A 26,835-nucleotide genomic window follows, 5' to 3' on the forward strand; every position below is an offset into this window, starting at 1 on the left:
CTATCTATCTATCTATCTATCTATCTATCTATCTATCTATCTATCTATCTGTCTATCTATCTATCTATCTATATATCTGTCTATCTATCTATCTATCTATCTATCTATCTATCTATCTATCTATCTATCTATCTATCTGTCTATCTATCTATCTATCTATCTATCTATCTATCTATCTATCTATCTATCTATCTATCTATCTATCTATCTATCTATCTATCTATCTGTCTATCTATCTATCTATCTGTCTATCTATCTATCTATCTATCTATCTATCTATCTATCTATCTATCTATCTATCTATCTATCTGTCTATCTATCTATCTATCTATCTATCTATCTATCTATCTATCTATCTATCTATCTATCTATCTATCTGTCTATCTATCTGTCTATCTGTCTATCTATCTGTCTATCTGTCTATCTATCTATCTATCTATCTATCTATCTATCTATCTATCTATCTATCTATCTATCTATCTATCTATCTATCTATCTATCTATCTATCTATCTGTCTATCTATCTATCTATCTATCTGTCTATCTGTCTATCTATCTATCTATCTATCTATCTATCTATCTATCTATCTATCTATCTATCTATCTATCTGTCTATCTATCTGTCTGTCTGTCTCTATCTATCTATCTATCTATCTATCTATCTATCTATCTATCTATCTATCCATCCATCCATTCTTGTTCCTATCTATTCATTACTATCATCCAATCAAAGTAACCCACCATGAAGTATGCTGGTTGAAACCCCGTAAACTTGGTGTGTGTCGCTGACGTCCTGTCTGTCTGTCTGTCTGTCTGTCTATCTATCTATCTATCTATCTATCTATCTATCTATCTATCTATCTATCTATCTATCTATCTATCTATCTATCTATCTATCTATCTATCTATCTATCTATCTATCTATCTGTCTGTCTGTCTGTCTATCTATCTATCCATCCATCCATTCATTCTTGTTCCTATCTATTCATTATTATCATCCCATCAAAGTAACCCACCATGAAGTATGCTGGTTGAAACCCCGTAAACTTTGTGTGTGTCGCTGACGTCCTGTAAAGTAGGTCCTTGACGTATTCGTAGTTATCTATGTGTGTGATGGCATCGTCCAGGGTGGTCATCACCAGGGTGGCGTGGTTCTCTAGCGCCTCGTTTGACCGTAACTCACTATCCGTCTTGATGTCTTTAAATCCTTTGAACATGGCCTGAAGTTCAGAATTACTGCGGAACAACCTGCAGGAGAAAAAGTGAAAGTAGAGATGAGAAATCTCTGTAGAGATGTACACAGGACATTGTATTCTAAGAAATCATTTTAACAATACTTAAATAATTATTTAAAACTGGTTTTAGTTTTCACGAATAAAAAATTCACATGAAAAATAAAAAAAGAAAGCTAGATCACATTTCGTCATCTAACTTGAATAATTCTAAACCACGTCATTATGTTTACAAGGAGACATTACCCCCCCCCACACACACACACATTGTTTAAAATTGCATCTTATATTATATGTCTAGGATGACATCCAGATCTGTGCATCAAGAAACGAAGCTACAGGGTCACATCGAGGCCCATGTCTAGCTACAGGGTCACATCGAGGCCCATGTCTAGCTACAGGGTCACATCGAGGCCCATGTCTAGCTACAGGGTCACATCGAGGCCCATGTCTAGCTACAGGGTCACATTGAGGCCCATGTCTAGCTACAGGGGCACATTGAGGCCCATGTTTAGCTACAGGCTCACATTGAGGCCCATGTCTAGCTACAGGGTCACATCGAGGCCCATGTCTAGCTACAGGGTCACATAGAGGCCCATGTCTAGCTACAGGGTTACATCGAGGCCCATGTCTAGCTACAGGGTCACATCGAGGCCCATGTCTAGCTACAGGGTCACATCGAGGTCCATGTCTAGCTACAGGGTCACATCGAGGTCCATGTCTAGCTACAAGGTCACATCGAGGTCCATGTCTAGCTACAAGGTCACATCGAGGTCCATGTCTTGCTACAAGGTCACATCGAGGTCCATGTCTAGCTACAAGGTCACATCGAGGTCCATGTCTAGCTACAGGGTCACATCGAGGCCCATGTCTAGCTACAGGGTCACATCGAGGCCCATGTTTAGCTACAGGGTCACATCGAGGCCCATGCCTAGCTACAGGGTCACATCGAGGCCCATGTCTAGCTACAGGGTCACATCGAGGCCCATGTCTAGCTACAGGGTCACATCGAGGCCCATGTCTAGCTACAGGGTCACATCGAGGCCCATGTCTAGCTACAGGGTCACATCAAGGCCCATGTCTAGCTACAGGGTCACATTGAGGCCCATGTCTAGCTACAGGGGCACATTGAGGCCCATGTTTAGCTACAGGCTCACATTGAGGCCCATGTCTAGCTACAGGGTCACATCGAGGCCCATGTCTAGCTACAGGGTCACATAGAGGCCCATGTCTAGCTACAGGGTTACATCGAGGCCCATGTCTAGCTACAGGGTCACATCGAGGCCCATGTCTAGCTACAGGGTCACATCGAGGTCCATGTCTAGCTACAGGGTCACATCGAGGTCCATGTCTAGCTACAAGGTCACATCGAGGTCCATGTCTAGCTACAAGGTCACATCGAGGTCCATGTCTTGCTACAAGGTCACATCGAGGTCCATGTCTAGCTACAAGGTCACATCGAGGTCCATGTCTAGCTACAGGGTCACATCGAGGCCCATGTCTAGCTACAGGGTCACATCGAGGCCCATGTTTAGCTACAGGGTCACATCGAGGCACATGCCTAGCTACAGGGTCACATCGAGGCCCATGTCTAGCTACAGGGTCACATCGAGGCCCATGTCTAGCTACAGGGTCACATCGAGGCCCATGTTTAGCTACAGGGGCACATCGAGGCCCATGCATAGCTACAGGGGCACATCGAGGCCCAAGTTTAGCTACAGGGTCACATCGAGGCCCATGCCTAGCTACAGGGTCACATCGAGGCCCATGTCTAGCTACAGGGTCACATCGAGGCCCATGTCTAGCTACAGGGTCACATTGAGGCCCATGTTTAGCTACAGGGTCACATCGAGGCCCATGTCTAGCTACAGGGTCACATCGAGGCCTATGTCTAGCTACAAGGTCACATCGAGTCCATGTCTAGCTTCAGGGTCACATCGAGCCCATGTCTAGCTACATAACATATTGAGGACCATATCCAGTTAAAGGGCCAAATTGAATCTCCAAAAACTACTTGACAAGTTCAGTGACATGATATAAAAAAGAGTGACACAGTCTGACAAAAGAACCATCTTGATGAAAGGAGTGACACAGTCTGTCAAAAGAACCCTCTTGATGAAAGGAGTGACACAGTCTGACAAAAGAACCCTCTTGATGAAAGGAGTGACACAGTCTGACAAAAGAACCCTCTTGATGAAAGGAGTGACACAGTCTGACAAAAGAACCCTGTTGATGAAAGGAGTGACACAGTCTGACAAAAGAACCCTCTTGATGAAAGGAGTGACACAGTCTGACAAAAGAACCCTCTTGATGAAAGGAGTGACACAGTCTGACAAAAGAACCCTCTTGATGAAAGGAGTGACACAATAAGGAACATTATATAAAAAAAAACAACATAGTCTGATACTGACGTGAGTATCATGAATAACAGTAGAGAATACTTCTATGCAGTAGAGAAGTGTTAATCTTGTTATGACAAAATCCTATTCAAATTCCTGCAACTGCAATTAAAAACAATTTTCTGGATAGTAAACTACAAAAAGGCATGTCATAGTCATACCAGGAGGGGATGAAAGTAGAACTGAAATACAGACTCCACAGGAAGCAGACTACAAACAGAAAACAAAAACAGCAAATATCTTCAACCTAAATCAGATTGTGTTTCTCAGTCCATTGAAAGTAGCTGAACATGTAACACAAGGATTACTTAATGTTGTCAGAGATAAAAAAAAAACAACTTTTCTCTTTTAGATGATTTCACCTAAAGATGTAGATGTCTTCGAGATGTGGCTGTTGATCACCATTTTGTTGGATATAAGGAGACGAAACGATTCAGCTATAAGCATTGCCATACTCCGTAATACTATTACGTTATACAGTACAAAGCTTTACAAATTTCAGCCATTAATGAGGTCAAGACAAAAATGTTTTTTTTTTAAATCAGCAATGACAAGAGTGCTATGTAGCCAGCCCAATAAGTAGCTTTTTTTTTCATAATGTGTGAGAAAGAGAGGACATATTGGCTTCATTTAATCACACATTGTAAGATTCCGTCTTCCGGAGTTCCTGAGATGACAGACTAAATAGTTTATCCCTTGACCAAGAACACCTTGAGACTGAAAGTAAAACTCATGCAATAAGAAGATGGCAAGAAGTTTTTAAAAAGTGAACTGAAAACATCAACAAAACGAATTAAGTCAAAGAAATAATTATGCAAAATTTCAGATTGACCAGAGATTGGGTGTGGGAGAAATAACATGCACACATTTTTAGCAGACAGAGTTGATATAAGCTTTGTAAAAAGCAAGGCAAATTAGACGAAAAATTGAACAAAGAAGTACAACTGAATCAATATTTGTGATAATTAAATAACAAACCAAATAGAAACATAGGATCTTCGTTACGTTTAACTTAAATTAATTGTTTGGCAAATCTCTCCTGCTTTCTTTAACTCTCTCTCTCTCTCTCTCTCGTGTCCCTCTTACTTTATTCAATTTATCTTTATGTAATGTAATTTTCTTTTGCCCATGCACTGAGCCTAGCCAGTAATTAAGTTTACAATAATCGATGAGCATTAGAATAGAACAAAAAGTCTCTAATATTATTTACGTACCCCCCCCCCCCACCCACCTCTATGTTCGTTTATAAACCTATATATATATATATATGGCAACTTCTGTCTCGGAAGACAATGGATGCACCCAGATGAGTCACTGGCTTTGGTTACGTCTTGAGATGGGGCAGAATCTGGAGTGACTGATCAAGCCAATTCTGGAGCGGCAAGAGTTGGCAACAGTTCGTGCATGTGTATTTATCTCAGCCTACTTGTCGTTTTAAACTAAACTCTAAGCACCCATTAGAGCAGGCAGGCTTTGGCGGATCAGCACCTAACTGACTGGGGGCTGCCCAGGTTGAGGTGGGCTGTAGCTGATCAGTGCGTCCATACATTACGCCAATCAAGTTGGACTTATAACCCGTAACTGTTGTCTCCCGTGTTGTTTTAGCCGCTTGGCAGCAGCACCAGAGTTTCCTCTCCGGGGTGCATTCCTGGGCCTTAGATAAAGGGGTCATGGGTGGCCCATGCGTCATGATCCCTCTCCCGACCTTGCTGATGTGATCCAAAGGATCGCATCGCGTTACATTTGGCACCAACTCAGTCGCAGAAGCTGCCGGAGGGAATTTCATAGTTGATACTACCAACGCCTAAGTGGCTTCACTCCTGATTTTTCCTCGAGGTTGTCTCTTGAAGCCTTAGTACCACAAGGCAGCGGGGGATTTGAAGTCAGAGTACCCCTCTCCTAGTCAGTCCTAGATGAACTACCTTACTAGCTCCATCTGCCCGAAGCTCCTGGTTTTGTGGCGCCAGGTATACGCCTTCACCCCTTCACCTGAAGAACTAGTGGCCAATAAACTACACGACACCCTTCCTCTCCCTATCTAAGGCTTGAATAAAGTCTAAAAAAGTGTTTAGCACTAACAGTGTCTTGAGTTAAACTCCTGACTGAAGCTAAAGTAGTGAAGCCTGTGTTGGCAAATGAAATTTAAACCGCACTGCTATAAGGATGCTAGTAATATTATATAGCTGCCAGGTCTTGCGGTTTGCGCGCTGGACTGTCGTTCGGATTTATCGACGGTCGAGGGTTCAAACCCTGCCCGCTACCATCCAAAGTCGTCCTGCGGGAGGTTTTGACTAGGAAGTAAACTATCTTCATTTCTGATGGAACATCCGAAACATGTCAAACATTTTACAAACATTTTACATTTGACAAACATATTACATCCAAGCAAAGAAGGCTCAGACAATTTTTATGATAAAACAAAAGTACTGATACTTGCAATTATAAGTAGGTAAATATATATTAGTGGAATACAATTGTTTTATGACTAACAACTAACAAATTAGTTTAAAAGTTTTAACTTCACTGAAAAGTTTGGACCTTAAGCAAGAGCGACAACAAGGTTGCACAGAGACAGTAAATGTTAATGTGTAAATAATGGACTATAATTGTGCTAACCTTTTTTTTGACCTGGGGAGACTATACATTTTTACTAATTATTACTTTTCTCTAAAAGTTAGGCAATCAACTACTGAGTACCGGCACCTAATCACTGAGTACCGGCACCTAATCACTGAGTATCGGCACCTAATCACTGAGTACCGGCACCTAATCACTGAGTACCGGCACCTAATCACTGAGTACCGGCACCTAATCACTGAGTACCGGCACCTAATCACTGAGTACCGGCACCTAATCACTGAGTACCGGCACCTAATCACTGAGTACCGGCACCTATTTATTTAAAAAAAAAAAAAAAAAAGCACTGTATATGTTTAATCATCCATAAAAATATCTTTCTGAATGTTCATCTGTAAATCTTTCTAAATGTTCGTCTATAAATTTATATGAGTGGTCAGCGATACATCTTTAGGAATGATAATCATCAATCTAAATGTTCAGCTATAAATCTATCTGAATGTTCCTCCATGAACCTACCTATCTCAATATCTCTCTTTACCTTTTCTAATGTTCAAATCACACACACACACACATACACACACCAATACACACGATGCATTATTAGCTCTACACTCAGCATATGTTTAAAAGTAAACTGACACGATGGCTGCGTATTGTATTCTCACGTTAATGGCCCTCTGGGGGGGCAATACCCGTGTGTCCCAGGAGTAATGGCTCTCTAGACAATAATTATAAACGCGATATCTAGACATTAAAGTGAAAACAAAAGTGGATTGAAACAAAGAGACAATGAACAAAGCATCTATCTTTGTTAGCACTAGGAGGCTCTGTTCTAATCATAGTGTATTCGCTAGATACTTGAGTACTTGTACACAAATATCTCTTTTTGTTTCTAATCATAGTGTATTCGCTAGATACTTGAGTACTTGTACACAAATATTTCTCTTTGTGCTTAAGTTTTATTTATTTCTTCTTCTCTAGACATCAGAGCATGGAATGGGTTGCCTGAATCAGCCAATGAGTTGAAGTCTCTTTTTAAAACGTACAACTAGATACGCGTAGGACGTAAATATATACATATTTTTTTTTTGAGAAACGTCTGCACTTTATAAGATAAGAAGTGTGTATGTGTGTGTGTGTGTGTCTCAATTTGCACTCCACTGGACAAAGGCGACGACAGTATTTAGCTAATTGATCAATTGCTGTGCAAGGCTTGGACACCACTAACTAGGTAACAGAGCAAGGACTTCTGTAAGATTCATTAGATGAACTATATTCATGTCTCACGTGTTGAACATATTAGCTCTTAAGCGAGACGTAAACCTGTTAGAAATTATTTATCTTCTTATCTTATATTATACAGACGTTACTTCAAAAAAGGAGATTATTACACCCTATGCGTCATGCATCTAGTCTTGCATATTAACCAATGACTTAAATTCTGCCAAGTCACTGGTTTTCCTGGCTAGCTCAGGCAACCCATTCCATGCTCTAATAGCACTAGGGAAGAAGGAGCATTTGTGCAAATGTGTCCTAGCATATGGGACGAGGAACGTGTCCTTATTTTTGTGTCTTTCAGAGTATTTTATTAAATTTTGTTTTTGTATTTGAAGATTATGGTTCAGTGTTTTATGTATACATGTAATTGCTACTTTACTTTATAAATATTAATTATGCACTTAGACATTCAGAATGTCGCAACAATAACATACATTGGACATGGTTATAGATATAGAATGTAAATTATATAATTGTTCCTAGAGCCACCTTAGGGAAGTGTCATATTTAAATTAATCACAATGACGGGCTGCTTATGAAGATCTCGACCACACATAGGGGTCATCGTCTGAAGTAAGAAAAAAGGAAGATAGAAAAAGAAGAGAAAGCAATATGTAGAAATGTTGGGGAGTGATATGTGGAAGATGGTGAAAAACGTGGATGACTGGAAGAGATTTTCAAAATAAATAGATATGCTTTTTCTAGATTTGGCTCCATTTATGAAGATACTCTCTGTAATGTCTAAAACTGAAACAAAAATCTGGCATGGCTATCATTATATAAATCTTGCACATGGCCTCGGTGTAATAAGTGCCCACCCAAGATGTATAAACCAAAGCACCTTTCCCAGCCCCAACCTTCCATTTAGAATTGCCTTATGTTGGCCAAAGATCAAATGAATACAAAAATAAAGAACTAAACTTAGTGCCGAAAATGTGTCCGCATTATTTACGACATTTTGTTAGTTAAGCGAAGGAATTCGTTCTATGTGATTTAATGTTGAGTTACATTCTACAGACAAGCCTCAAACTGTGGAGAGCGACATTTGGACAAAGTAAGGGGGGGGGTTGGTGACGAAAGCATTATTTTTTCATTGTGTACATACTGGCCGCGGGCCTTTGTTTGTGCATCATTGACCTAATGCATGGGATTGGGCCTATGTTAAACGTGGCGAGGTGTTCCCTTAACACTTTTTAATTTTCACACGGAAAGGAAAGTATACAATGAGAATTGGGTTTACCCGTCTAGTAAACATTTTCAAAGCTAATATAAAATACTGTTAAAATGGGTTTACCCGATTTGTTACATAAGTTTCGTTCTTCAATAGAGATAAATTATTTTTATTTTTTTATTATTTGTAGTGCCTTCTTGTTTAAACACACATTCATACTCCTTCCATTGTGCATTATTTATTAGATATATACTTTCATATTTCAGTGGCGTGGCAACCATGGCGCAATGTGTTTTTTTGTGCCCGGCCCCAAGACCAATAGGGGCCCAAAGGGCTATTGTATGGGAATTTTTAAGTAAAATCTGTTGAGTCTAAGCGGAACTGTTATCACTTATAAGATAAGGGGCAAAGGTTAATATGCATGACTAAATGCATGAGGCTTAGGACGTAATCATCTTCTTTTTGAAGTAACATCTGTAATATATAAGATAAGATAAGACGAGCAACTGGAGCCTAAATTCGTAAGCTTTGGGCTGGAGGGGCTTGTCTGGCTACCAGCCTAGGAGAAAGAAAACTGTATTCAAGCCTCTACTGTTTGAATCTAATGACAAATATGGGTGAAATTTCAGAAGTCAACCCTGAGGAACAAATCAGGTGGAGACGACTCTTAGGCAGTTTGCAGCACACAGTGCTCCACTCTGGCAGAGTCTGCCACGCCGCTGTTCCTAAAATGTATTGGCACTTGTCATTCCTTTAGATATATCGTCTGCGTGGAGATTTGTGGAACTTCTGTGTGGGTGACATCGTTCCGACCACAGGCTTTCATCTTCATAGTTTTGCTTCATAACTAAAAGTATGGACTCTATTAAAGGAAAGTAACTCTTGGATTGTCAGCACAGCGTTTCAATAAAGTCTAACATATTACACATTTTATAATAGCAATATTAATTACAATAACAATAGATATGCTAACAATGCAAAAGTATTCTATTCGAAAAAATCTTGTTTGTTTTTATTTAATATTTAATTGTTTTTTTCTTTAATCAAAGACTTGGCCTTCGGCCACGTCCGCCAATTCGAAAAAAATTAGATAAAGTTTACATTGACCACATATAAGCTGTGAAATGATTTACAACTGCACACATCAGTAAATGAGGTGTCCGCCCACTGCAAGCGAAGATTCTGTGAAAGCAAGCTTTGTTGTTAGCGAGATGATAGCAAAGGCATCACGACCATTCACTGAAGGCCAGTTTGTATAAGAGTGTATGCTACAGGCGTGTGAAATTATCTACCCCGAGAAAAAGAAACTCTTCGAAGGCATAAGTTTGTCAACGAATGCAGTTGTAAGCAGGATCACCGAGTCAGCGACAAATGTTCAACAGCAACTAATTGCCGCTGCAAAAGACTTTGTAGCATATTCCATTGCACTGGACGAGTCTACTGGTGTAACAGACACCGCATACTGTGCCGTATTCATTCGTGGGGTCGACGAAAACTTGAACATTGTTAAAGAGATATTGGACTTACTAGCCATGAAAGGAACGACGACTGGACGTGACGTGTTTCAAGAACTGGAAGCTTGTATTGACAGGTGTGGGCTACCGTGGGAAAAAACTTGTTTCAGTGGCAACGGACGGTGCACCAGCAATGTGTTCAGAGAAGGTTAGTTTTGTTGGATTAATGGTAGAGAAGCGGTATCAGCTCAGCTTGGCGGGACCTTTTGCAGCCATACACTGCATTCTGCACCAAGAAGCACTCTGTGGCAAAAGTCTACAAATGAAGAACGTGATGGATGTTGTCGTGAAGACGGTGAACTTCATACGTGCACGGAGTCTCAACCACAGACAGTTTGTGTCATTTCTAGCTGATTTAGAAACGGAATTCAGATGGTTGAGTCGTGGAAAAATACTGCAGAGATTTTTTGAACTGAGACGGTAAATAACATTGTTCATGGCAATGAAAGACGGAGACATACCTCAGCTCAGTGACCCATTGTTTTGTCGGATCTTGCTCTTCTTACTGACATCACGCAACATCTCAATGCACTCAATTCACAACTACAGGGCACAAAGCAGCTGTTTACCGTGATGTTTGACCTCATCAAATCATTCAGATACAAGCTGACTTTGTGGGCCACTCAGCTGGCTTATGGAAACCTGGCTCATTTGTCTTTTCTACAGAGCATTACGGTTGAACCACTGCGCCTGAAAGACTACGTAGACATCCTCTCCAGACTACTGGAAGATTTTGAACACCGCTTTCAGCAATTCACTGCTCTCGAACCACAGTTTTTCCTTGTTGCCACTCAGTTCTCAGTTGACGTGAAAAACGTTCCAGAGGAAGTCCAGATGGAACTACTGGACCTGCAGTGTGACACTGTTCTGAAGCAAAAATACGCTGATGTTGGCGTTCCAGATTTCTACCAGTTTCTTCCCAGAGAGAAGTTTCCAAACTTATTCTGCGCAGATGCTAGAATTCTAGCAATGTTTGGGGGTACGTACGTTTGCGAACAGTTTTTTTTTCCAGAATGATCAACAAAACAGCATTACGATCAAGATTGACTGATGAGCATCTGAGAGCAACCTTGCGGCTTGCCACTACACGCAACTTCAGGCCTAACGTCGATGGTCTGGTCTCTGCCAAACGCTCTCAGCTTAGTGGACAGAAACATGAGTGACGAGCCATCTGCAGTAGGCCTAGTAATTATAGATTGTTTTTTTTTTTTTGGGGGGGGGGGGGGGGGGAACTACAGTTTCTACTTTTTTATTAGTGACAGAGACAACGTCAACTTTTTTTAGTAAACTAAACTGACTGTGCATGTAATAAACTACACTAAATGTAATTAATAATTATCAAAACTTTATTTTAACATTTAACTGCAGTGACAGTAGTGCTCGTAAAGTTTAATGAAAAAACATTCTCTTTTTGTGGTGCGGCCCGCTGAATGATTGTTACTTTCCACTATGGCCCACATGCTGATATGAGTTTGAGACCCATGTTTTAAAACATTAAGTCGGGACAATTGCGCTTTGGGAAATCTTCAGGACATTTCAATTATGGTCCTGAGCCCCTTAGCACAATGTCTACATTTTCTTATACTTGTGACGAACAATACACATTTAGAATATTGGAAAGCTCCAGCATGTGACTCGAAATCCTACAAGGTTGAAAATGACATTAACTTTTCAAATGACCTGTTCTCGTTTACCCCATGAGGAACCCTAGGATCTGTTATATGTGTTGTCTTCTTGGACATGTATACTGACATTACATGCAATGGCTTCTCTGACTGCTGGTATTCGCCGGTTAGGGTCACACTACCCTGCCAACGATGGGTCAAGTAGCCACCTCCGCACCGTCGGCATGCCGAAAGCTTCATAAGGGGAAAGGAACAAGACGGGGAAAGAGCAGCCCGCTCCACCGACAGATTCATCTCTCCGACATGCATGAAGTCGGGCCGGCCCTTGAGACGTCTTCTACCCTCCCAGTTGTCAACCAGACCTCCGAGTGGGCATCCCTCCTTCAGACGTCTATATCTCTCATGAGATAATATGGCAGCTCGCTCTATGCGCAACCTCAACGGCCATAATTTCGCAGGCGGCAGTAGGCGTTCTTCTGAATGTACCGCAAATAAGTCTGATGGCTCGATTCTAAACAGACACGCTAGAGACGCTTGCAATGCCCAGACTGAAATCCATCTGAGAGCGCACTACGTTCATGTAGAGCACCCTCAACACATTCGCTCTCGCACCCCTACAGCCTTCCAGCTAGCTTCTTTACGATGTTCAACCTTTCAGAGGCAGCTTCGAGTACATGCTGGATATGGTCACACATAGTCAATTTCTGATAGATTTGACAGGATCCGTCTGTGTGAATAAAGACCTACTTGTTGTTGGGTTTTTAGAAAATACTTCACTAATGTCTTGATCTCTGGTTGGTTGTGGTCGGACTGTTTTTTTTATTTAACTCTTGAGTGAATATATTCAGGAATTTTCATTGATGGTGTGTTGAAGATAAAGATCTTTAGACCAAATTTAATTTTAATTATATTTTGAATAATATAACGTTAAAACCAGAGTTTTCCCTGTTTGACATCTTAAATAGTATTTCCCCCCCCCCATATATATATATATAAGATAATTCGATAATTCACGTCTTTGCCAATGTGATTCTATCCGTCTTTCTCCCGAGTGATGCAAGATTGTTTTGTTGACCTTTTTGGGAAAAGGTCTAGTCTTAGAGGGTGTCACTAGTCAAAGTTTGAGGAACCTTGACCTTCACTTCAACTAGTGAGTAAATAAAAGTATTTATTCAATGCACTATAAAATCTGACAATTACTAAGTGTGTGGCTTCAGACTGGAAACGTTCAAAACCAAATGTAAAGTTTGTTTACAAGTTGTCTTTTTCTTGTATTCGTTTGATGCTAATTCATTATTCGAAAATAGGGGGAGGGGAGTTAAACGTTATTTTGTTTGAGAGGTATTTGTGAATGACGGTAAAGTGAATGCCGTTAAAGTGAATGAAAGTAAAGTGAATGACAGTAAAGTGAATGAAAGTAAAGTGAATGACAGTAAAGTGAATGACAGTAAAGTGAATGACAGTAAAGTGAATGCCGGTAAAGTGAATGACAGTAAAGTGAATGACGGTAAAATGAATGACAGTAAAGTGAATGACAGTAAAGTGAATGCCGGTATAGTGAATGACAGTATAGTGAATGACAGTATAGTGAATGACAGTAAAGTGAATGACGGTAAAATGAATGACAGTAAAGTGAATGACAGTAAAGTGAATGCCGGTATAGTGAATGACAGTATAGTGAATGACAGTATAGTGAATGACAGTATAGTGAATGACAGTAAAGTGAATGCCGGTATAGTGAATGACGGTAAAGTGATTGACAGTAAAGTGAATGCCGGTATTGTGAATGACAGTAAAGTGAATGCCGGTATAGTGAATGACAGTAAAGTGAATGCCGGTATAGTGAATGACAGTAAAATGAATGACGGTAAAGTGAATGACGGTAAAATGAATGACAGTAAAGTGAATGCCGGTATAGTGAATGACGGTAAAGAGATTGACAGTAAAGTGAATGCCGGTATAGTGAATGACAGTAAAGTGAATGCCGGTATATTGAATGACAGTAAAGTGAATGAGGTAAAATGAATGCCGGTAAAGTGAATGACGGTAAAATGAATGACGGTAAAGTGAATGACGGTAAAATGAATGACGGTAAAGTGAATGACGGTAAAGTGAATGACGGTATAGTGAATGACGGTAAAGTGAATGACAGTAAAGTGAATGACAGTAAAGTGAATGACAGTATAGTGAATGACAGTATAGTGAATGACAGTATAGTGAATGACAGTATAGTGAATGACAGTATAGTGAATGACAGTAAAGTGAATGACGGTAAAATGAATGACGGTAAAATGAATGACGGTAAAATGAATGACAGTAAAGTGAATGACGGTAAAGTGAATGCCGGTAAAGTGAATTTCGGTATAGTGAATGACGGTAAAGTGAATGACGGTATAGTGAATGACGGTAAATGACGGTAAAGTGAATGACGGTAAAGTGAATTCCGGTATAGTGAATGACGGTATAGTGAATGACGGTAAAGTGAATGCCGGTAAAGGGAATGACGATATAGTGAATGATCTCTGTGAGGAAAAAAATATGTACAATACAGCGTCCCTATCAAGTAGTGAGACATATATTATTTAATATATAGTATCACTATAAAACAGTGAGACACAAATTCAGGGTCACGCTGATGTTTACTATTGTGTAACACAGAATGTATGTGAAAAGGTACGTAACATTTGTTTTATTACAGACTAGGTCTGGAAGGTCTATTTAAGACCTTTGAAAAAATGCAAAATTTAACAGAAAGGATGCACATGTCTACAAAATAGTCTGTAATAATACTATCCAAACACACACAAAAATTAACATTGACAAAACACTGGAAACTTCTTTAAAAAAAAGATTTTTTTAAAAACCATGTGACATTTGTGTTTGTGATAACATGATGCATTTGTTTTGTTTATATCTTTTGTGAACAATTTCTCATGGAAACAAAAGAATGAGGTCAAACACCTGTTCAACATGTACTTGATACGTCATTCTAATTTAATCTGAGTGTAATAACACTTGCGTCAAGAAGAAATTTTAATCTCGTGTTTCCACATATCAGAGCGTATCTCCCCCTTGTGTCTGTTTAGTGATGTTATCCTGTTGTCTTGGTCTAGAGAATGATGTCGCCAAATAGAATTTCAAATTCCACTGCCTACGCATTTAATTGCGGCACTATTTCGACATTGAACTTTTAAAATGTGTTTTTAATTTCTTCTCTATCGATTTCTTTATAAGATGAAATTATTTGTGATTTAGTCATGCACTATTTTCACAGGGAAACAGATGAAGGGGAAAGAGAGAGAGAAAGAGAGAAAAAAGGGGGGCGGGACGGAATAAAAAAAATAAGAGAGATAAGAGAGATTATAAGAAAAATAAGAGACATTAAGAGGGAGATAAGAAGACAAAAATGAAAAAGATTGATATTAAGAGACTAGAAGAGAGAAAGAGAGAAACAGTGAAAAAGAGAACAAAGAGAAATAGAAAAAGACAAAAAGAAACAATAGAGAAAGATGAATAGAAAGAAAGAGAGAGAAATTCATAGTAAGAGAAAAACAGGAAGAGACATGAAGAGAAAGTAAGAGGCAAAGTTCGTTAAAAATTGTCAATGAACTTTTAGAGACTGTAAGTTGGCATTAGAGCAATTATCAACCCCTATCTCCACGTTCGTCAGGATGGCCACTGTTTAGCCTCAGATATTTATCCTAATAATTTGTTTAAACAGCTCATTATTTTCCGCATTGTTTGGACCGATTAAGGCTTTAAAAGGGCGTCCAGTTCTAGAACCGAATGAGTGTATACATAGTCCTGTCATTATAACACGGACTACCGTCCAATGAAAACATTTTGATGCAATGATCGAAAGTTTAGGGCAGGACAGTTCGTTAGATTTCGGACATCTTCAGGCTGGAGACAAGCCGTACAAGAGACGTCACGAGGGAAAAGTTTGATGGAAAGTTGTTAAGCAGCTACTAAAAGCTGCCAAGATGAAGCAGCTACTAAAAGCTGCCAAGATGAAGCAGCTACTAAAAACTGCCAAGATGAAGGAGGTGCTAAAAGCTGCCAAGATGAAGCAGCTACTAAAAACTGCCAAGATGAAGGAGGTGCTAAAAGCTGCCAAGATGAAGCAGCTATTAAAAGCTGCCAAGATGAAGGAGCTGCTAAAAACTGCCAAGATAAAGGAGGTGCTAAAAGGTGCCAAGATGAAGCAGCTACTAAAAGCTGCCAAGATGAAGGAGCTGCTAAAAGGTGCCAAGATGAAGCAGCTACTAAAAGCTGCCAAGATGAAGCAGCTACTAAAAGCTGCCAAGATGAAGGAGGTGCTAAAAGCTGCCAAGATGAAGCAGCTACTAAAAACTGCCAAGATGAAGGAGGTGCTTAAAGCTGCCAAGATGAAGCAGCTACTAAAAGCTGCCAAGATGAAGCAGCTACTAAAAACTGCCAAGATGAAGGAGGTGCTAAAAGCTGCCAAGATGAAGCAGCTACTAAAAGCTGCCAAGATGAAGCAGCTACTAAAAACTGCCAAGATGAAGGAGGTGCTAAAAGCTGCCAAGATGAAGCAGCTATTAAAAGCTGCCAAGATGAAGGAGCTGCTAAAAACTGCCAAGATAAAGGAGGTGCTAAAAGGTGCCAAGATGAAGCAGCTACTAAAAGCTGCCAAGATGAAGGAGCTGCTAAAAGGTGCCAAGATGAAGCAGCTACTAAAAACTGCCAAGATGAAGGAGCTGCTAAAAACTGCCAAGATGAAGCAGCTACTAAAAGCTGCCAAGATGAAGCAGCTACTAAAAGCTGCCAAGATGAAGGAGGTGCTAAAAGCTGCCAAGATGAAGCAGCTACTAAAAACTGCCAAGATGAAGGAGGTGCTTAAAGCTGCCAAGATGAAGCAGCTACTAAAAGCTGCCAAGATGAAGCAGCTACTAAAAACTGCCAAGATGAAGGAGGTGCTAAAAGCTGCCAAGATGAAGCAGCTACTAAAAGCTGCCAAGATGAAGCAGCTACTAAAAACTGCCAAGATGAAGGAGGTGCTAAAAGCTGCCAAGATGAAGCATCTACTAAAAGCTGCCAAGATGAAGCAGCTACTAAAATCTGCCAAGATGAAGCAGCTACTAAAAACTGCCAAGATGAAGGAGCTGCTAAAAGCTGCCAAGATGAAGCAGCTATTAAAAGCTGCAAAGATGAAGCAGCTGCTAAAAGCTGCCAAGATGAAGGAGCTGCTAAAAGTTCCATTCTTATTCTATATGCATTCTAAAATTTAAAATGATTGAATGTTTCACTAATTCGTTACATTATACTTTTTAAGATTTCCCAAAGACGAGATGTCAATAATAGTAATAATAAACAAGTAACATACAAAATGATTTGTAAAAAGACAATTCTTCCTTTAGGAAGTTTCATGACTTTCTGTAAGAGCGATTGCTTTGCTCTTAATAACTCAAGAATGAGAGATTAAACAGGAAACATTTTTTTACCTGCCTTAATCCCCTCCCCTCCCCCCCCCCGAAAAAAATCCTGGTTAAGTGCATGTATAAATTTACTTGGAGTATATACATATTTCCTTTGCAGACATGGAAGAGAGCACCTGGTTGCATGCGGCCTCAGAACGAGACAGGTGGAGGTCAATCACGAAGGCTGCGGGATACACATTTGAGACCAAAAGAAAATCTGCTGCCGAGGACAAACGCAGACGGCGAAAAGAAAATCTAAATCGACCACCTGCGGACAACGGTTATGCTCGCCCTGGATTAGGCAAAATATGTAGGTCACAGCTGGGACTGCGCAGCCATGGGAAATACTGCATTCCTCACTAATCTTCGGACTCGAAGACTAGCCTTATTATATACATATTTAAGTTGGTGAAACAAATCCAGACATAGCAGCATTCAAAGACTAGACTAGTCTAGTCTAGACTAGAATACTGGATCTAGATAGATGGTATAGAAGATGCTAGTTTAGTGATAGTCCTATAGAACCAGACTTAGCAGACGGTGCGCCAAATGTTCATGGACGTCTGTTTATTTCTTGAACTCTTGAATGAAGACATGCGGGAATACCCGCTGCAACATGTAGATTGTATAGACTTCAAACCAAACTGAATCTTAAAGATTTGTATATCTTGAAGAATCATGACGGTCAAACCAGAGTTTTCCCAGTGTGGCCTATTAGCTAGTATTTTTTTTTTCCCAAAAATAAAAAAAAAACTGTCAAATTTCTTGGAAAATCGTTAGAGCCATTTCCGAGATCGATGTCCACCCAGATTTTTCGTTGTTGTTATTTGACCTGATGAAAAATTAGCAAACTGATAAGAGGAACTCTAAAAACGTAAAGTGGTCAGAGATAGGACCGCATTGAAGGAAAGTGAGGCGGGGTACTGCCAAGGGAACTTTACAAGAAAGAGACCCACAATAGAGGAAAAAAATCCATATTTCGACGAGTCGCAGCTTAACGGTTATTTTAATTTTGTTCCCACATTTTTACCGACACTACTTTCAATCTTACAGTTGGCAGCTCTGTCGTGGTTTAAAATGGCCGCTTCTAGTGTGCTCGTATTGTTCTCCTGTTTTACTTCATCGCGTAATTCCTCAAGATTTACTTTGTGTTACTAAGATAGGCATATTACATATTCTTTTCTAACGGAGGACAATTTGAACCTATTTTGAAGCACTGTCTTTCCTTCCCGGTATGGCAAGATAATAAATTATTTATTCATAAGTGGATTTTTATTAAAGGTTTCGAAAAAGTGTGGGGGCCTTTACATATTTAAATCCGGCCCTTGTCAGAGATGAAGACTCAGATTTTAACTTGACGAGAAATAAATCTCTTGGAATGTTTGAGACGAGAGGATTGACCAAAAAAAAATGTCAGGTAAAATTAGAAGGTAACTCTTGTCGACTTTCTCGATACATTAAAACACAGTAATCTCCTCTTTGTTCAGTTAATGTCTCCGGATGACACTATTAGAGTTCTACCAGACAAAGACAACAAGTTGTCAGAGTATTGAAGTGATGTGATATGGTGAGAACGTCAAGAAAAAAAAAAAAAGAAAATAAAGCTTTGGAGAGATTTTGAAATAGACTTAACAATGTCAAGGTCGATTTATAAACAAGATCAGTATTGCTAGATAAGTAATAAAAAAATTATTTTGTGTTAGATGCAAAAGACAGCGAAAGCTAAAAAAACGTGATTTGACAGCGCGAGAAGATGCAAACAGGATAAAACTAAAGTATTGGAGAATTATTGAAATACATCGATTATCAACACTAAAATACATCACTTATCAACACTAAAATATATCGCTTATCAACACTAAAATATATCGCTTATCAACACAAAAATATATCGCTTATCAACACAAAAAATATATCGCTTATCAACACTAAAATATATCGCTTATCAACACAAAAATATATCGCTTATCAACACAAAAATATATCGCTTATCAACACAAAAATATATCGCTTATCAACACAAAAACATATCGCTTATCAACACTAAAATATATCGCTTATCAACACAAAAATATATCGCTTATCAACAGTAAAATATATCGCTTATCAACACTAAAATATATCGCTTATCAACACAAAAATATATCGCTTATCAACACAAAAATATATCGCTTATCAACACTAAAATATATCGCGTATCAACAGTAAAATATATCGCTTATCAACACTAAAATATATCGCTTATCAACACTAAAATACAAAAATAAAAAATCTAATTAGAACTTCCTCTCTTCTGTACACCAGAACAACCACACATATCGAGCTATTTATCTGCCATAATAATCTGCCAAAGAGAGACAAATCTCTGATACCTGACAAACATTTCCACTCCTGTGTCTTCCATTTTTCTTTTAATCCCTTTCCAAGACTGCTTCAAGGAGAAGCCTTGTTTGTAGGAAATGCCCACAGCGGCGTATCCTGCACATGACCCATCGCTGCCCTCCTGGTCGTCTTCCTCACGACACTGGACGCCGTTGGAAGAGATGAGGCACTTTTCTTTGTAAGGTCCGATGTGGCTGAACAAACAGCCCATGGCCCAGGCGAACTAAAGAGAAGTTATACTCCTTGGACCAAGTTGCAGGAATCAATCTGACCAGCCATTGTAACACACTTAGGCCTATTCTCCATCCAAAATAGTTTCTTCTTAGCAAAGATAATCCAACAAATTAAAAGAATATTTCTCTAAACAACGAATATGAATATTTCAAACACTATCACACTATTGCAGGCTGGCTCTAGATATCTGATATTGATTTATATTGTTTTGTGAAATTCTAAGCCAATTTTTTTTTTTCAATTTATCCAAAGTAAATAAAGAAGTAAATTAAAAAATGGTATTTATATTCCCAAGAAAACGAAATAAATAACACACACACACAAAATAGTAATTAATTGGTAGGTGGAAGTTGTACAAAGCACTTTCGGTTTCCTAGCTAAGTCCCAGTTGTTTTAGTATCAATGGGATAAGATTAAAGAGTTGGCAAGACTCTCGGCGAGTCGAAATAACACTTTTTGACGTCTGCGTCTGCTTCGTCACGTCCACATCTCGCGCGGCCAGTCAGTTCCCGCCACCACAGCAACAAGGTTGTTTTTTTTTGATACGCAGTTAATCTGTGGGTGAGTCCAACTTTATAGTTCAGTGTTAGCCACAGTTTACTCCCAGATCTGAAACTATATAGTTCAGTGTTAGCCACAATTTACTCCCAGATCTGAAACTATATAGTTTCTGGTTTAGCTGTCAACTAAGAAAGACTGTAACAGCTAAATGAAAGGAAATTAACCAAGATAGCAAGAATTTGTTGTACTTAAAAGTGATATATTTAATAATAATAAAGTTAGAAAAAAAAAATTGAGTTTGTGTAGAATGACTTCAGCCACTCTCAAATTGTATTTGTGAACCCCGCCCCCCCCCCCAAGAGGGAAAATGAGGACACGTGAAAGATGGACACAATGAATAATACAGTAGTAACATTAGATTCTTAAGAGTCGTTCTAGAAGAGCGGCTAAACATTGGCCTGAGAGACTTAGGGAGACAGTGGAATCAAAATATTCAAATTTTGTTTCGAAAGTAAACACGGTCAAGGACAAACGAAAACTTTGGATGTGAGAAGCTTCGAGAAAATGTTATCGATTTTACAGTGAGAGGATGAAGGAGGTAAAAGTGTGTGGGGGGGGGGGGGGCAGGGAAGTCACAGACCTTGTACTTCCCCCCCCCCCCCATGAATTTCTTTTTATGATCAAATACACTATAGTTCAGACTAGATCATTGTTTTTGGGATGAAGCAGAAGAGGTGACCGCTTCTGGGAAGAGGCGCGAACAGGGGCGCACATCTGAGGAGGCCCATTGATATGCAGAAGTTTTTATCCCAATCATTTATTTATATAATATGCAGATTCTCTGCAACCAATTTTAATGTAATGCACGAAAAGACAAAGTGGTGGATTTGTTTGACAACAGTATATTAGGGATATGCGAACACAATTTATATTGCTATCAGCTTCTATTTTGAAGTAACGTCTGTATTTTATAAGTTATTTTCTGGCATCTATAGCAATTGACATGAAAGATCTCAACCTAATATTTTGACTTAGGGTTAAAGCTTGAAAAAAAAAAGCCGCCCAGCGCCCCTATTACTGTTGAGACCCCCATCGAGCTGCCCAAGTTGTAAGTTAAAAGTTTCTTTGTTTTTGGAACGACAAAGATTGACGTGGACCACATCAACCGCTTTTACGTTTACAAACAAAATGTTTTGGTTTCCAAAGAGCTAAGCAATGACGGGTATCCCTGGGAGCTCATTTGTTTAAAGAGACGTCTTCCTGCCTTACAAATACGTTTAGACCAACAAGTACACGTGTACTTAACCGCTCGATCTCTACGCCTCATGGTAATTGCGTTACCCTTCTACCTTACTCCTTAGTCACCGCGTACCATGGTATTCGTGATACCTTTTGACTTTGCTCCTCAACCCTTTTAATTTACTTCTTCGACTCTGTGTCCAGTGGTAATGGCCTTACCTTTAATTTTTATTCACATTTCAGTCAACGCGTACCATGGTAATCACGCTACCCCCTTTTTTCACCATTCGATCCCAATCCAAAGTCACCGACTTTTTATAATCACGACCTGGTCTAGTTTTAACACCTGACACAGCGGTACAGCCCGCCAACCAAGTCTCTATATTTGGTCGCTCATGCGGAACACTGGAGAAATTATCACTCTATCTTGTGCAGTTTTGTTGATCTGACGTCATCATGAACTTATTCATAGAATGGGATGCCAAATGTTACGTCAGGGGCGAGCAACTGGTGCAACGTGGGCGGTACAGAGTTCACAGAATTTAAAATAGGAAAAAACCCAACACAATTATTGTTGGGGTTGTATTTACAAGAGATAGGAAAGGAGTTGTGTCTCTTAAACAACAACAACAACAACAACAACCAACATTGCAAAACAAAAAATAAAAATAAAAAAACAACAACAAGATCCTAACTCTTCTATTTGTGGCCAATATATAAGAAATGTGTTTTATAATTATGCTAAAGATGACACAAATCTATATGTATTCGTGATTTGATTTGATTGTACTTTTAACATCTTCACAATGTATGCAAGGCCGTGCCCTTGATCCTTCCAGAATTCCTTCCTCTTGTCATTGACCGTAGGCAGAGTGCTATAAGTTATACGAATAGATTCAATAGGGGTTCAAATAAACGAGGACAACAAGTAATTAAATGTAAACAAACAAACAAAACAATTCCTACTCTATGTTTCCATAATCTAGTCAACTAGACATGCATAGTTTGTGTGTCACAATAATCTAGTCAACTAGACACGCCTAGTTTGTGTGTCACAATAATCTAGTCAACTGGACATGCATAGTTTGTGTGTCACAATAATCTAGTCAACTAGACACGCATAGTTTGTGTGTCACAATAATCTAGTCAACTAGACATGCCTAGTTTGTGTGTCACAATAATCTAGTCAACTGGACACGCATAGTTTGTGTGTCACAATAATCTAGTCAACTGGACACGCCTAGTTTGTGTGTCACAATAATCTAGTCAACTGGACACGCCTAGTTTGTGTGTCACAATAATCTAGTCAACTGGACACGCCTAGTTTGTGTGTCACAATAATCTAGTCAACTGGACACGCCTAGTTTGTGTGTCACAATAATCTAGTCAACTAGACATGCATAGTTTGTGTGTCACAATAATCTAGTCAACTGGACATGCCTAGTTTGTGTGTCACAATAATCTAGTCAACTGGACACGCATAGTTTGTGTGTCACAATAATCTAGTCAACTGGACACGCCTAGTTTGTGTGTCACAATAATCTAGTCAACTAGACATGCATAGTTTGTGTGTCACAATAATCTAGTCAACTAGACATGCATAGTTTGTGTGTCACAATAATCTAGTCAACTGGACACGCCTAGTTTGTGTGTCACAATAATCTAGTCAACTAGACATGCATAGTTTGTGTGTCACAATAATCTAGTCAACTGGACACGCCTAGTTTGTGTGTCACAATAATCTAGTCAACTGGACACGCCTAGTTTGTGTGTCACAATAATCTAGTCAACTGGACACGCATAGTTTGTGTGTCACAATAATCTAGTCAACTAGACATGCCTAGTTTGTGTGTCACTATAATCTAGTCAACTGGACACGCCTAGTTTGTGTGTCACTATAATCTAGTCAACTAGACATGCATAGTTTGTGTGTCACAATAATCTAGTCAACTAGACATGCCTAGTTTGTGTGTCACAATTTTGAAACCATTCTAATTCATATAGATGTAAGATAAATAAGAGAGAGAGAGAGAGAGCATGAATAGGAGGTATTGAAACAATACACATTGTAAGAGCTTCGAGTCTCTAACGCTAATTCACTTCTAAATCTCTAAGTGTAACAGAATGACTCGAAGGTGCTGGAAACTCTTGTTCATTTGATCTCTTCAGATTTAATAGTAAAGGAACAAAAATGATTTTATTTTCAAGTACCAAAGTAGACAATTTGGCTATTAGATTCAAGACACGACCGTTTTATATGCTAGACGCATCTGATTAAAGTTACATGACCATTAAAGTCAAGGCCGTCTAAATACGATGGCGCTCAGGATAAATTACAGAATTTCTATTTTGTTTTTTTACTGAACGCTAAACTTGATAGTTTATTAAAAAACACAACAACATAATTCTTTGAATTTAATCCCCAATGTTTAGAAATACCTAACGCTGAATGACAGATAAAGACAAAGCCTGTGTTTAAATCATATCTAATTAGCCTGTATTTAAAACCTAGCTAATTTGCACGAGTTTAAAACCTAGCTAACTCTAGTTAAGTACTTATTAACCTTCATTAAATGAAGAGCACTTGACACTGATCAATATAACAATTTCATAATCCTTTAAACTTAACGTACAACAACTCTGTCCAGAGTGTTCTAAACCAGAGGTTCTCAACATTTATTAACCCGGCTTTATATAGTCAAATCTTGCCACGAACCCCTAAGGGAAAAAGATACATAAATGCATATTATTTATAAAACAACAATCCAAAGAAATAAATTTTTAAAAAGTTGAATAAACAAGCAGATATCACGCAAAGTTCATGAAAAAAAAAGATGCCTATTAGCAGCTGTCCAAACATAATCAACACACAGTACTTCGTCTCAGGACACATCAGAGACAACAGAATGTTCTGGAAGCCAACAATAGGGACTAGTGAGATTAGCCCTTGTGAAGCATCATTAGGGAATGCTGACCATGTCCTTCAAAGCTGCATACTCTATCGAGTGGCCCGAACAAGACAAGACAAGGGTTCACTACCTAGTCGGGAGTATCCAAGCGAAGAATGTTTACTAAGACTAAGACTTCTTTATTGATCCTTATGGAAATTTTGTTGTTACAAGGACTCTTTTCTCATATAAAGACAACACAACAGAAACATACATATAAATGGAACAGACACAACATAAAGAGTTCATTCAGCGACTACACACACACACGCAGGCATCTTGGTCCTTTCCATGTTTCCTGATCAACAAGTGGCGTCTGACCGAGTAAGGTACGAACGAGTTTTGGTACCGCTCTGTTCTTGTTTTGAATGACAGCAGTCGCCCACTTCGCGACGATTTGACGTAGTTATGATGGAGCGGGTGGCTGTTGTCTTCCAAGATTTTTTTAGGTTGTCATAGAATAGTACTTAATAGACATATTAAACAGTAGTAAACAGTAGTGAGGGGCGAGTTGGTTATTCAAATTATTCGATCCGATACACTGGCTTGTAGCGAAGACGTTATTTTGATTGCATACAATTGCCATCTTTATGCGGACCCCCTTCGGTCGTCTCGCGGACCCCTGTGGGTCCACGCACCCCACTATGAGAACCACTGACCTAAACGAACCAAACCAAGAGTTATCTATCGTATTTATATCTAGCCTTCTTCTTGCCTTTTGGTTTTAAGAATCTGCATCCGATGTAATCTGGGTCAGTTCTAGGCATGCGCAGTGAGGTAATTATCGTAGAGGTGGAAAAAAAAAGTGAGAAGCAAATTTCAAGATTGATCTAGGTTTTCATATGTCAAGATCATGACAAGTAAAATAATTCCAGTGATTAAATCTCTTAATCTAATCATAAATCTTTCAATTCTTTTTAAAAGTATTCTTAGAAAATAAAGTGTGAAACTTGGCGAACTTTGTCCAACGGAAAGACAGGGCACTTGTGTAGCTGCGATGCTATAGATAACTCGCACAAGACTATTTGAATACAGTTATCGTACATGTTTTGACTGTAGGAAAAAAAAAGAAATTCTAGAACATTCAATATCACATTCTAGAACATTCAATATCACATTCTAGAACATTCAATGTCACATTCTAGAACATTCAATGTCACATTCTAGAACATTCAATATCACATTCTAGAACATTCAATGTCACATTCTAGAACATTCAATATCACATTCTAGAACAATCTCATGTGGTGGCTGAGGGTTAAAGTGCTTGGCTTCCGAACTGACGGGGTCCTGGGTTCGATAAGAATTATTTATGGTACCTAACAAAACATGAGTCAATAAAAAAATTAATTAGTCAATAATTATTGGTCATTACAGAGAGATACAGTTGTAAGTGTGAAGTTCTACCCCTTAGATAAGATTTTGTATTTTTTAAAAGGATTTGTTTATGTTATATTGAGCATGTTAGTAAGTTTCTAATTCACTCTGTCTGTCTGTCTGTCTGTCACACGTTTGTTCTTCCACTTCCCATTCTAGGATCAAGTTAAAACTTTGCAGTTATTCATTGCCTTTGACAACGTTAGAATCAATTAAAAATTTTAACTACTATTTAATTAAGGAGTGGTCATTAATTAATGACAGTTATTCATAATTCATCCACATTTTTATTGTCGCTAAGCCCCGCCCCTTGAGTTGAACACTTTTAAATCGTGTTCTGAACACGTAACGACTCACTTATTCTAATGACAACCAAATGAAAGAAACTCTGGAACGATGGTTTCTAAACATTGAGAACTCACAACATTTGTACGTGAAGAGATTTCCTGAATTCCGAGTGTATAACGACGATAATACTACTGCTGCATGAGCTAAGACAGTTGAGAGCTAAAAACCAGTTTCAGTCTAGATTTGAGCTAAGAGAGCTGAGAGCTGAACACCACCGTTCTAGTCTAGTTTTGAGCTAAGAATGTTGAGAGCTCAACAGTTCTAGTCTAGTTTTAGGCTAAGAATGTCGAGAGCTCAACAGTTCTTGTTTAGATTTGAGCTATAAGAGTTAAGAGCTAAGCACCAGTTTTAGTCTAGTTTTGAGCTAAGAGAGTTGAGAGCTAAACACCATCGTGGTAGACTAGTTTTCAATCGCTGTTATTCACGTTTTTGTCGAGAGTTAGTGCGCGTGCATTCCACGAGCTGAAGGCAGAGACTGAACACACGTAGGCCGTTAATTGTTGCTCGATTTATCACTTCATTAGGCTATTAATGACATCTTCTTCTGCCCCCCCCCCGCCCTCCAC

The 26,835-nt window shown here is 39.0% G+C and overlaps 1 protein-coding gene across 12 annotated transcripts in view; it reads right to left on the reverse strand.

Annotated features, from left to right (window-relative positions):
• Positions 1–26,835, reverse strand: part of LOC106073575 (neuroglobin-like) — a 254,252-nt gene that overhangs the window by 2,461 nt on the left and 224,956 nt on the right. For 11 of the 12 annotated variants that reach the window (XM_056025116.1, XM_056025121.1, XM_056025118.1 and 8 more), the window contains one exon: positions 1,017–1,248. In XM_056025116.1, coding sequence (XP_055881091.1) covers positions 1,017–1,248 — 232 coding nt within the window. Of the gene's footprint in view, positions 1–1,016; positions 1,249–19,612; positions 20,316–26,835 lie in introns of those variants that run through there. The other variant, XM_056025127.1, reaches the window with a different exon arrangement.

Source organism: Biomphalaria glabrata, chromosome 3 (genome assembly GCF_947242115.1).
Source record: "Biomphalaria glabrata chromosome 3, xgBioGlab47.1, whole genome shotgun sequence".
Classification (NCBI taxonomy): Eukaryota; Metazoa; Mollusca; class Gastropoda; family Planorbidae; genus Biomphalaria; species Biomphalaria glabrata.